The sequence below is a fragment of the Triticum aestivum genome, chromosome 5D, assembly GCF_018294505.1.
Source record: "Triticum aestivum cultivar Chinese Spring chromosome 5D, IWGSC CS RefSeq v2.1, whole genome shotgun sequence".
In the NCBI taxonomy this organism is placed as follows: domain Eukaryota; kingdom Viridiplantae; phylum Streptophyta; class Magnoliopsida; order Poales; family Poaceae; genus Triticum; species Triticum aestivum.
In genome coordinates this window covers 254764503-254777772 of record NC_057808.1, presented here as the reverse complement: position 1 = coordinate 254777772, position 13270 = coordinate 254764503, and the positions used below count along the sequence as shown (strand labels likewise).

General features: G+C 45.0%; 2 protein-coding genes across 2 annotated transcripts; both read left to right on the top strand.

Moving 5' to 3' along the window:
• The first annotated feature begins 3921 nt into the window (after positions 1-3921).
• LOC123120553 (carbamoyl-phosphate synthase small chain, chloroplastic) lies at positions 3922-7902 on the top strand. The gene is made up of 9 exons (XM_044540565.1): positions 3922-4366; positions 4681-4769; positions 4853-4913; positions 5002-5069; positions 5149-5277; positions 5735-5841; positions 5921-6268; positions 7357-7522; positions 7645-7902. The coding sequence occupies exons 1-9, from the start codon at positions 4053-4055 to the stop codon at positions 7686-7688; spliced, it is 1326 nt and encodes a 441-aa protein (XP_044396500.1). The 5' UTR covers positions 3922-4052; the 3' UTR covers positions 7689-7902.
• A 2504-nt stretch (positions 7903-10406) lies between these two features.
• LOC123120555 (60S ribosomal protein L15-2) lies at positions 10407-12270 on the top strand. The gene is made up of 4 exons (XM_044540566.1): positions 10407-10534; positions 10638-10804; positions 11501-11698; positions 11796-12270. The coding sequence occupies exons 1-4, from the start codon at positions 10531-10533 to the stop codon at positions 12039-12041; spliced, it is 615 nt and encodes a 204-aa protein (XP_044396501.1). The 5' UTR covers positions 10407-10530; the 3' UTR covers positions 12042-12270.
• Positions 12271-13270: the final 1000 nt, after the last annotated feature.

Below are 13270 nucleotides of genomic sequence, written 5' to 3'. Positions count from 1 at the left end.
GAGGCTGAGATATGGCGACCATGAGTTAGCATGACGTCTGGCATCCTTTAAATGCAAGCGCGCTCCATATACATTATGGTGACTACCGACATTGCTCTCAGATCATCTTCAACAACCACCCAAAAATAGCCATCGTGCCAAAAAAACTATGAATTTTTGGGGCAAAAAAACGCCTCCAACAACTGCCCTATAGGCATATGGTGGCATTTTTTTACATCATGCCACTGGTGCAGGTTTATTGGAGGCTTCATGGTAGGGTTTGAGGCTTTGGATGATTCATGGGAAGAGGAAAGTGACATGTGAGGATTGATGGGTGGCAATGGTACCAGAATTCAAACAATGGAGATATGCAAGCACTAGTAATGGCAATTACGACCATGACATCTCATAGCTCTATGCATTAATGTTCTATGCGCTTTTGTTTGTGTTTCTGATGCACAATGCTTCCAATTTTAGACTTAAATTCGAACTTGAACTTGAATTATGTGGACTTGAACTTGACTTTTTTTCCTGGAGTATTTGAACTTGAATTTGATATGTTTTCTATGTGTGTTATGATTTTTACGAGAAAATTTTGATATATTCATCTTCAATTATGGTAGTACAATGAGCACTAGAAATAATAAAAATTACATTCAAATCCGTAGACCACCTAGCGATGACTACAAGCACTGAAGCGAGCCGAAGGCGTGTCGCTGTCATCGCCCCTCCCTCACCGGAGCCTGGCAAAAACTTGTTGTAGACATGTAGCACAGAGCCGAGAAAGTCACCGTGCTAAAGCCACATAGGACCAACGCACGAGAACAGCAACCGTTGCCGATGAAGAGTAGTGTAGATCAGAAGGATCCAGCCTGAAGACACACGGACATGACGAACGATGACCAAATCCCAGCAAATCCACCAAAGGCAGATCCCCGGAACACACCTCCACACTCCCACCGACGATGCTAAATGCACCACCGGAATGGGGGCTAGGCTAAGAGAACCTTATTCTATTTTCAGGGAACTGCCGATGTCTCGCCTTTCTAAGTAGGACACAAACCCTAACAAAACTCAAAGAAAGATCTAAAAACGAAGCTCTGCCATCGGCAAAGGCCCGGATCCACTCCGCCCCCATGGCCCTAAGACCACCGGAGATGAGGCAGGCCACTGGCGGCACTGACGGGAGGCGAAGAAACCCTAGCTTTTTTTGAGAAGGCAGCGGCTGCGTGCAACTACACTGTTCCTTACCTTACCGCTCAATCTACTACGATCATGTGTGTTATGATATTGCAAATTTTTAATTATTTTGTCATAGATTATTTCATTGTGTGTGCAACTGTGAAGTAGACAAGAAGAAGATCAAATGTTGAGGGCTACTTCAAAAGCAGAAACTTTTTTTATCACCATAACCCTTCTCTTCTGGTGCAAAAATAGTTTTAGGGCATCAAACTTTTGGGAGATACTCCTTTTTTGAGTCATTGAGAGATACACTTGGTGTTGGTGTCAGAGCATCTACAACCTCACCCAGCTAATCTGGCCCCTCAAACGTCCGCGGACGCGTCCGGGCGCGTTTGTGGAGAAGGCCCGCTCACCCCTTATTTTGTCCGCTACAACCACATACCTTTAATTTGACATCCTAAATCCATACAATATCACACAACACTAAAAGTTGCATACTACAAATTAGAAACTAGCTTACTACTACTCATCGTCGGAGATGTAGACGACTTCCATGCCGGCACTGCCGGCCGGATGGGCCTCATGATCGTTGGCCGCCCCCCGCATCTTTGGCTCCTTATCGGACTCCATGTCCAAAAGAGTTGGTGACGCTTTGCCCGCGCCTCTCGGAGAAAGCAATGATTGGCCTTCATCTTCGACTCCGACTGGATGGAGTTGAAGATGGCTTGCTGCTTCGCCGTCTCCTATCTGCTTGGGTGACCCCGTACTCTGCTTGCGCGTCACCAATGCCGAATCTGGTAGCCGGAGGCGTTGGATCCGCCCCAACTTCCTCCTCCCCCTCCATGTGCGCTTCCGATGCCTGCTGCTCCTCCTCCTCATGCTCCAGAGAGTCCGGAGGCAGGTTAACTGCAATCCAAGCGGCGTGTCGGGTCTGAATCTCCTCTAGGAGTTGCAACCGGCGCTCCGAAGTGAGCATGACGTAGGTGATGCTCTGTTGTTGGCCCATGGCTATGGACGGACAACGGGCTCCGAGCTATGAGCGGATGGGGGTGGCGGCGCGGAGGGGAGGGGAGAAAAATGAAAGTGACTAGGATTGGAAGTCGCCAACCGGCTTATTAGCCGAATTCGCTCCCTCGGGCGGCGTGCTGGAGCGTCCCCCTCACTAGATCATTGGGCAACGATGGGTGTGTGGTGGGACCCGCACATTAGTCCGATGTGGTGGGCGCGTTCGGGTCTCCCCTATATTCGCCTCATATATGAAAGGGCACTATTTCTGCGCCGGTGCACCAGCGAACAATTCGGCCGGTCCACCTAGGACCCTACGATTCCACGTGCGCGAACACCCAGGATCTGCTTTGCCTGTTGATTCCTCGTGTCGTCTAGCATCGTCTCATCCACAGACGGAAAATCCCCCTCCCCATCCCCTCCGCACCTCCTGCGCGCTGCCATGGCTCGCCATAAACAAGCTGCTACCCCCCGGCGTCCTCCACGTCCGTTGTTGGACGCAGTTTGCTGCACCCCTCGCTGCAGCTTGCCGCAGCCGTCGCCGTCGCCGGACGCCCTGCCAATCACGCAGCAGATTTCCAGCACCACCCGCTTGTTGGATGCAACTCAATCGAGCCTAATGCAGCTTGCGATTAATTCGGTTCCAGCATACTCACGCACCCATCGAACCACGGCGTCGTCGTCCTCCCGGACGGCTCAACGTCGTCAACAAATCGTAGCACTGCGTTCCAGCAGAAAAACAAATATGTGCACTAAGAAATTCAAGAAAAGTCAGTTGAACCAAAAACATAAGCCGATTCCAGCAAAAACATGGATCGTCGTCTTCAGGTCGTAGCAAAATTTCTGGCCGGTCGTAGCAAAACCAAAAGCCGGTTCCAGCAAATGGCCACCATGGTTGCAGCAGCCTCAGAGGCGTGGTTCATCATCGGCAGCTGCGGGCTTCCAGCATCTGACACAACGGTTCCAGCTTCCAGCAATTACGGTTGCAACACCCGCAGCGCGAGTTCACTAATAGATGATTCTGATGGGTGAGTCGCAATAAAAATCACGGGATGCCGGTTCCAGCATCAGGACATGCTGGTTCCAACATCTTTCATTTGCTGGTTCCAGCTCCTTCTACCGTTCTACGTGAGGTTCCAGCTTTTCCTCTCGCTGGTCGCAGCTTTGGTGCTGATGGGTTGCAGCTCCTTGTGCATCGCCGGTTGGGAGGTGGCGATTGCTGGCGACGTATCGTGGTGGCAGTGGTGCTCTGCGCAACAGGGGTCAGGTGTGGAGGAAAACAGAGGATGAAGGAGGACGAGCTCGAGCGAAAACGAGTGAAGGAGAAGACCCGTGAAATAGGATAAGGAAGAGGGAGTGGGCTCTGTGGGCCAACAACTCTGCACGTTGTACGTGAGTGAAGGGAGGACTGATCGCCTCAGATCGAACGAGTCGCGTGCAGCCGGCTGAAGTTTCGACCGGTACACCGGTTCTAAACGTTTCCCTATATGAAAGGTGCCGGTCAGCCAGATGTATATAGAGTTGATAAGAAAGATACGGCTGGGTCAAAAATGTGTGACCGATCAGTCCGTCCGCCTTCTTTTTTTTTCAGGGGTGGAGCGTAGTCAAACTTGTCATACTACTGTCCGCGTCTGTTTCTCTATCGGGGTGGGAAAACGCGAAAATGATAGCAGTACCGCGATGTTTCCGTATCCGTTTTCGCGTCGAGAAGATATGAAAACGATATACATATATGCGTCCTCACTTTTACTAGTAGAGCCAAGCGGAGGAGGAAGAAACCTCTCATATCAAAACCCTAAGCAAGTCGGCGGCGGCGGCGGCGGCGGCGGCGCAAGCATCCCCTACTCACCCCAGGCCCAGCCTCTCCCCTCCCATCCTTCCCCAACATGCTCCCCCAGATGCGCCCCCTCCCTTCCAGCCCAGCCATCCACGCCGTCCACCGGCGCACCTCCCCCGCGCCGCCCTCTATCCGCGGACTTGGGCAGCATGGCCGAGTGGCCCTCGTGAGGACGACGGCGCCCGTGGTATGCCGCTCCGTCGCCAGCCCGGCAGCGAATCAGGGGGCGCCAGCGGTGGAGAGGCCTTGGAAGCTTAGCGACGCTCGCCTCGTTCTCGAGGACGGCTCCGTGTGGAATGCCAAATCCTTCGGTGCTTCCGGGACTCAAGTCGGCGAGGTGGTTTTCAATACCTCATTGACAGGGTAATAAAATCCATTCTTTTCCTACTTCTAGCAATACCGTGTTTAGCTGCCCCTTCATCAGTATGCCCATGAAATCAAACCACTATTTATTTACTTATTACTCCTCCGAGCATGACCACTGTATTGTGATGGTGCTACTTGTAGTGATACCAGCTTATGAACGTCCCAGTGATTTATCTTTCCTGTCTTGCTCTAATTTCTAAATTCCATTCCTAGCCAATCGCTTTAGGATTTGTCTCAGTATGCTCTCAAATTTTCTGCAACTTCTTTCGTGTCAGATATGTGACTCTTTCATGTGTGACAAATGAACACAGGTACCAGGAGATTTTGACTGATCCTAGCTACGCCGGTCAGTTTGTTTTGATGACCAACCCTCATATTGGGAACACCGGCGTTAACTCTGGTATATGCAGTTTCTTTACCCAAGAAACAGAATCTAATACTCTATAATAATTAACGATGAATATTATTGGGACTCTCTTGTAGGTGACGAAGAATCCATAAAATGCTTCCTTGGTGGCTTAATCATAAGGAACCTAAGTATATGGTAATACTTTTTGTTTTGGATAGGATGAAAAGTTTAAGGGCACTATATTTTTCACTTACACAATCACATTACTGTTTCTTTCTTCTAGTACTTCCAACTGGAGGTGCACAGAAACACTTGATGAATATTTGAGAAAGAGGAACATTATGGGCATATGTAAGTATAACATCATTGAGTCTTGCTTCTAATTCAAATTACTCCATTCACGGAAGCTGACTTTTTTAACACTCCGCAGATGATGTGGACACACGTGCAATAACACGCAGGTTAAGAGAAGATGGCAGTCTCATTGGTGTTCTAAGTACCGACCAGTCTCTCAAAGACGAGGGATTGTTGGAAATGGCCAAAAATTGGAAAATTGTTGGTATGTTAAGCTTCCTATAAGCTATAACAATGTTATTAAAGTAATGTCTATCCATTAGTATTCTACATAAGAAATCCATTCTAGAAAAATATACAACTAGATTAGCTCTTCATAGATAAACTTTGTTTTTTATTGCTATGGACTTATGGTTATCTGAAAAATATTTTTAATTTCTACTATTTTCATCTTGGTCCTATTGAGTCTTAATTATTGGATCTTGCAATAAGTTCTTTAAACAGTTATGAAGCTGATAGTGTTTCATTGGTTGGATTTCATGCATTCTGTACTTGTTTGAGATGTGAAGAAATTAGCTTTGTGATACGAGGGATTTTCCTCTGCATTGTTATTATGTTAGAGTTTCTTCACACATTGTATGCATGCTGCTGTTTGATGTTTAAATACTACTATTGATGATTTTTGTTGCACATCATGAAACTTTGGTGCTGCTTTCCTGCAGGTGTTGATTTGATAAGTGATGTTACATGTGATGCTCCATATGAATGGGTAGACAAGACCGGTTCAGGATGGGAGTTCAACGACAATCAGTCAAGTGAAACTTTTCATGTCAGTATCACTCATGTTTTTAGTGGTATTCAAGAAAAAACTTGTATCTTTCCACTTACATTTTTTCCCAATTATATAGGTCGTTGTGTATGATTTTGGAGTGAAGCATAACATTTTGAGACGCCTGGCATCATATGGATGCAAAATAACTGTTGTTCCAGCAAGCTGGCCTGCTTCGGATGTACTTAATTTGAAGCCTGATGGTGTTCTTTTTAGTAATGGCCCTGGTGACCCAGCTGCAGTTCCATATGCCGTGAAAACAGTACAAGAAATAGTAGGGAAGGTTCCAGTATTTGGTATCTGCATGGGCCATCAATTGATCGGGCAGGCTCTTGGTGGAAAGACGTTTAAAATGAAATTTGGTCATCACGGAGGAAACCATCCAGTTCGTGACAACAGGACCGGACGTGTAGACATCAGTGCACAGGTTTGTCAGTTTTTTCTTGAGATGGTCAGAAAGTATATAACTTTGATAGTTCGTGTTTTCTGGTAGGTCATGTTACTTAGTGCTGAGTATGTGTCGTGGGTCTCCTAGTTAACTTAAACGTGTACTAAGTTAGCTTCATGTCATAGCCAAGCAACTCTGCTCTTTACCTCATCTTTGGGCTTAGATTTTATCTTAGGCAGTAGGCACCTTACTACATTGACTGTAAGACATTAAAGCTAGTACATGGACTGTGAAGACCATAGTTTTGTGAATGCTGAAAGACTAAGTTTATATGGAAAAAAAGCCTTATAAGATTTCTGACAAGCAATCTTATTGGGCTTAGATTCGTGAAGTTAAAATCCAGTTGACTGGTTTCTGGATGTTTGTCATTTTTTTGACATAGTAATGATCTTCATTCTATGACTTGTGCCTTCTCTGTTTCACGAGGGTTTGCACAGTTAATTTTTGTTGTTATTTTTTACTCCCTCCGTCCCATAATATAAGAGCGTTTTTTACACTAACCATGATATTTTTTGAAGTTATCTATGGTCAAAGCTCAAAGGATTTGATTGTAGTGGGTATAATATATGGGTGTAATTGGCTTTAAGGCATTATTCTTGATCAAAACGTTGAAACTATCATTGTCAGTTTACAAGCATAGATTGTCAGTTTACCCCGCCCATTTTGCTTATCTTTTCAGTTAGTTTACTTGCCTTGTTTACTAGTATATTTTGCCAAATTGTAGTGATAGTCAGGTATGCGTAACTTTGGTAAGTCTAAGCCGCCTGCTTGAACCTATTTGCTTGGGTTTTGGTCTAGGGACTATGAAAGCCAGCATGAGGCCATCTGTGCAAGTTTTATACATTTTTTTGAACTTCAAGCTATATATTTCTGAAGATTCGTAGGTTAGTTTGGTTATTCATTACAAATTGTACTGGTGTTTAAGCAGCAGTGATAGTAAGTTATGATTATAAGCTGGTACCATTTTGTGTTGTTTCATTAGCTTATTGACAAGAATGACACTTTTTTTTGTCGTTTTTGAATAACTAGTGCATATGAATTGCTGTAACATTTGATTTGGTATGCAGAACCATAACTATGCTGTGGACCCTAAATCGCTCCCGGAAGGAGTACAAGTAACACACATCAACCTAAATGACCAGAGCTGTGCTGGTCTTGTGTTCCCCAAGATGAAGCTTATGTCTCTCCAGTACCATCCGGAGTCCTCCCCAGGGCCCCATGACTCAGACTTGGGTATGTATAACTTCTTGGCTACTGCATGCGCGCAAAACAGTTTTTCGGAAGACAAATTATTAGTTCCATTATTAATGTGGTCGTGGATGTGACTTACTGTTTTAACTCTTTTGGCGTTGCAGCGTTTGGTGAATTTGTGGAGCTGATGAAGAACAACAGATTGTGAGTGGAAGAAAGGTTGGGAAGCTTGGTGAGCATCATGAGTTGCGAAACTTGTACTCGGTTGGGTTTGTTGTTGGACCGACGCAGCGAGCTCCGAGGAGTTTGTATTTTTCTTGTTGATTTATCTTATCAGCTGACTAAACCTATAAAGTAACTAGTGGTATTGTACTATTTTGTTGGAGTTTAAAGAATAAAATCCTTTGAGCTGTTGTATTGTACTGCGCTTATTCTATTTCTGTTTGTGACGTCGGTATGAAATCCGTCTCCTTTGCTTTGCAGTAGAAAGGAAGAAAACATAATTCCCTAGGACAAGTTTCCAGTTGAGCTCCTGAGTTGACAATACATACATTTCTCTTACTGTTAAGCCCTTAAACCGATGAAATATAGGAGGTAATGTGGCGTGAGTTCTCATTGATTTTACAGATTCAAGGAAAGAAGATGATAACAGTGGAAGGGCAGCAGGCGAACTGAGCTTATAGGTCTTGTAGAGGCAGCTGGTCGGAGGTGCACTATTGGATTTTTAACACGACACGTGACTAACGATTGGATTTTTAACTCAGAGCACTCTACTGACTTGCGGAACAAACCATCCAACTCCTTGACGAAAATTTAACTTCGATGTCCCGAAGACATTGAGGCTAAATAATCCGCCTGGAATGAGATTTCCAAAATAGGTTGATTGATTCTTCACTCGGAAATAGGTTTCATTGAGTATAGACACGAAGACTTCAATCTTATTAGCTCTTAATAGTACGGTTTGATGTGACTACAATAAAAAAGATGAAACTAGTAAACAAAAGTGTACACCGCGTCTTCATATTCCTCGACGGGCATTCTGAATTCTTCAACTGTTCCACATAATTTTTAGGGGCCATAACTCTTCGGTTAAACCAAATCCTCAGGGATTTTCATCCATGTATATTCACAAACACATGGGTTCCTTAATTGCTTTATCATTAATCATCCAAACTCCAGAACATCAAAACATTTACAAAACCCACAAAATGAACAATAACATATTCCCTTTGATTGAAAACATTTGAAGCTCTAGGATTGTCCTAAGTCAAACTTCTATAGGTTCAATCAAGTTAATAGAAGAAAAAAAATTGACATCTACTGCACCAAATTAGTTTCATTAGAGTCATCACAGTGATATTTTTTAGTATATATATTTGATGTTGTGGATATTAGTAAAACTTTTTATGAACTTGTCAAACCCGAGGAAGTTTGACTTTGGACAAAACTAAAACTTCAAATATTTTGAAACGAAAGAAGTACCCAACAAAATAAGTAAATATCAATAGTTTTTCACAAATTAGAATAACCCTCGGCCTCTGCTGCACAACCAATTGCGGTACTCCAGGTAATCCACTCGGAGAATTCTTTCATTGGAGAAACAACGGTGGCAGTCTCTTTGTCGGAAGGCAATGGTTGCACTCTAGGTCATGACTTTTTATGAGATTTTGATTAATAAGATCAATAGAATACCGAATATTTTGGGATCTACAATATGTGCAGATTAGGTGGTGCCACAATATGCTAGTTCATTTGATATGAAACCAGGTATAGCTGGTACATCACACTTGCATGGTCTATTAGCTGACAACATACTTCATTTGAGCAACCAAATGTTGATGGCGGAATGAAGCTTAAATCAGACAATTCATTGTTTTCCAAGGAAACGCGTTTAATAGGGTGTGAGTGGGACAATGATTATATGACCACAAAATGTCCCCCTATGGAACCCGTTACCGGTGGCATCTATCCCTTGTTGATCAACAGAAATGAGGCGTCGATTCAAGTGGTTTATTAGAAGGAACAAATGACAGTAAGACTAGAGCAAGATAGTGCAATCGATGTTTTTTTTTGGTGTTCGCTATATAATGGTTAAATTCTCTTTAAGAAAAAATGATACTATATATTAAGTAAATATATATTTTTCATTCCTTGACCTCCCCAAAAGTATAAAAATTGTCCCTCAACTTCAAAACCAGCAAATCTTACTCCATAATTGAAATCAGATAAGTTTGGTCCCTCCTGCTTCTTCGGGTGGTTTCGTGCCAACATGGAGTCGTATGCTCAAATGTCTTAGGTGCTTCCAAATTTTCATCAAAAAATATTATCCAATGAGCTCTACACGTGAGAAAAAAATTAGTGTTCAATACTTTGAGAAGTGAAATCGTTTTGTTGTGCAGAGCTCCTCGAATGTTTTTTGCGCATGAAATCTTGCAGGCACCTACAAAGTTTGAGCATATTTGATGTCTCAAAATTTCAGATTTAGGGTTCTATCTTTTTTAATTTACTGTTCACGAGGGTGTAGGGACACCCCGGAGCAACTTTGGCCACCTTAGTCATGCTTACTGTGCCGGCCCATTAGCTCGCGTGCCCAACACGTCTTAGGCCCTACCCGACACATGGTTAAACGAGTCATACCTCGCACGCGACATGCCTGGGGCCGTGCCAGGGCCGCGAGGCTAGGCCTGCATGCTGGCACAACGCGACTTAAAAAAATTAATTTTATATATAGGCCCAAAAATATGTGGTTTTTTTTGACATGCCAAAAACATGTGGCTAACAAGGGATAAACGGGCCATAGGCCCAACACCTTTAACTAATGTGCTGGGCCTGGACCTGGAACTGCTGCACGCGTGTTGTCATGGCACGGCCCGTTTATAAACGGGCTGCCGTGGGCCATGCCAGGCACGTCTAATAGGGCCCAGGCTGTGCCGGCCCATTTGCCAGGTCTGCCCGGGTGTTAAAAGACCACTCTCTCCCCAAGCCCTAAGGCTCCACGCTCCCCCTCCCCGCCGTCTCCGCACTCTGCCGCCGCAGCCGCAGCCGCAGCCATGGGTGAGCCCCTCCGTCTAGCAGCTCCTCTTCCTCCCGCAACCTCGCCCGTTTGCCTTCTCGCATGTATTATTGCGCGCTCGTTTTGATGGATTCGTGGTGGCAGGCGCGTACAAGTTCGTGTCGGAGCTATGGAGGAGGAAGCAGTCGGACGTGATGAGGTTCGTGCAGCGCGTGCGTTGCTGGGAGTACAGGCAGCAGCCGGCCATCGTGCGCATCACCAGGCCCACCCGCCCCGACAGGGCTCGCCGTCTCGGCTTCAAGGCCAAGCAGGTTCGCTTTCCCTCCTAGATCCGATCCTCCCTTCTGTTCCTTGTGCGATGCCATGGCTGGGTACATATATGCTTGTGGTTGCTGGCCTAGGTCGACTAGTTTTCTTCGTCTGGTGGTTCGTTGTGCGGGGAAACTGCGCCTTTTCTGTCTCGTCGATGCTAGGTTTAGTTTTAGTTGATGGAAGTTCTATGCCATTTTTCTGCAACAAACTGCACTTGGTCTTTTGGAACAGATCTGAACTTACTCCAGTCATGATGCCACGAACACATGTTTGTAAAATACACGACGAGGCATTATGTGGTTGTCTCTTGTGTTATCTACCAATTTTACAAGTTCTAACCGCTTGTTCATTGCCCGGTTGTCTAAATGCTTGCCTTGTTTCATTGTTGAATGCTTGTTTCTATGCGAGCCTTGCACGCTGAAGCATGTTCATTGGATATATTCACAGTTAGTTCCTTCGGTTTATAGATTGGATTTAGGATTTGAGGGTTCAATTGGTTGTGCTGGATGCTTTAGTGAAATGTGAATTGTCCATTAAGCATTGCTGCATAGCTTATAGCTTTTGGTCCAATAATTGATGCATGTCTTTGTTTGTAATTTTTGTTGCTTTGATTTGTGCAGCTATCTTATTCTGCACTACTTTCTCCACGATATAATTGATTCCCTTTGCTTACCATATGTTCCTTGTGTGTCTAGGGGTATGTGGTCTACCGTATCCGTGTCAGGCGTGGTGGCAGGAAGAGGCCAGTGCCCAAGGGTATTGTCTATGGTAAGCCCAAGCACCAGGGTATTACCCAGCTCAAGTTCCAGAGGAACAAGAGGTCTGTTGCTGAAGAAAGAGCTGGGCGCAGGCTGGGTGGTCTTCGTGTGCTCAACTCCTACTGGGTGAATGAGGTATATACTTGTTAGTTGCTATGATGTGTGGAAATGGCTGGGAATTCTCAAGTCTGATATTCACTAATTTTCTGCTTGTGCGTTTCTTGTTCTGTAGGACTCTACCTACAAGTACTTTGAGGTCATCCTTGTTGATGTTGCTCACAGTGCTGTCCGCAACGACCCAAGGATCAACTGGCTCTGCAAGCCCGTGCACAAGCACCGTGAGCTTCGCGGACTCACGTCGGCGGGAAAGAAATTCCGTGGTCTGCGTGGCAAGGGCCACCGCCACCACAAGAACAGGCCCTCAAGGAGAGCCACCTGGAAGCGCAACCAGACCGTCTCCCTCCGCCGCTACCGTTAAGCTGCCCTATGCACACCTTGATAGTATTTTGTTTGAGCCATCAGGTTTTGCTACCTTCGTTCTGAGACTACTTGAAGCTTGTGCTAGAACCTTTATGTCGAGGCATATCTGTTGAACTATTTGCTATCTGCCTGTGTTACCAGAAGAAAGAATGGTTTAGTAATCGTATGCTGTGTGCTATGCTGTCATATGTTTGCTCGTTCACCTTATAATGTTATGATGCTTTTCATCTCTTTGCATATGGGAAATTCTTCAATTGCTTGTTGTCATCTGTGTTATATTGCTTGCTACTGGTTTTATCTAAATGTTGGTTTGCAAATTTTTAGGGTTTGCTGGTCTGCAATTTTTTGTGGCTCAAATATGGAAGTTTTTTTTTGAAATTCTGTTAATTCTTTCGGGTCTCTTTGAGCCACTTGACAGCGGATGTGCTCGTGTCCACCTAAGAAAGGGAAATCTTAGTGAGATGACTTCGAGGCTAGCCTTGTAAGGATGGTTTTTCATTTCGGAAGACAATACAACCTGTCATCTTACATAGTAGTCAACTCAAATGCTAATATCCATTTCTGAGCCTGGGCTCAGATGCACACCCAATGGACAGGGGTAATCCCGTTTCCTAGTTGTACATGTAGAGGAAAAGTCTGTCCAGCCTATTCGGATTCGTGAGGCTTTGCCTAAACACCCGAGTCACGCTCTTGCAGTTTTGCTTAGTTGAGTGATCATGTAAGTTTTTAATCATAAATTTGCACCTTACTGTATATGTGGGGGACTTTTTGTGATGATATTTCAATATGGTTTCTTTGGCAGAAAGAGCGTACCTCCCCATTTCATCAAAGAAACCGAAAACTCCGAAATGGTGTTGGCCGAGCCTCGTGTAGATAAAAGGTTTCTTTAGGCTCTGCTATGGTATGTATTGCCGAACGCCCGAACCCAATTTCCGTGAGGCTGTGCTATGTCATTCAGATCAAAGGTGTAAGGACATCTACAACGCCCAACCCTTAAACTGTCCGGAACGCGCGATTCGGATTGTATTGCCTATATCGGTTCGCCGACCGATTCGGATGTGATTTTTCCCATAAACCTGTTACAATTAAACAAATGTTTAATTGGAAGGGAATCTCCCCTTGCTAACTACCGCCTGTTGGCGATTGGCGCGACCCTTCCTTTGGTCTCGCTAACCGAGGCTACTTGCGTCCCCTCCGTGCCATCACGTCCCTTCGGGACCTATATAT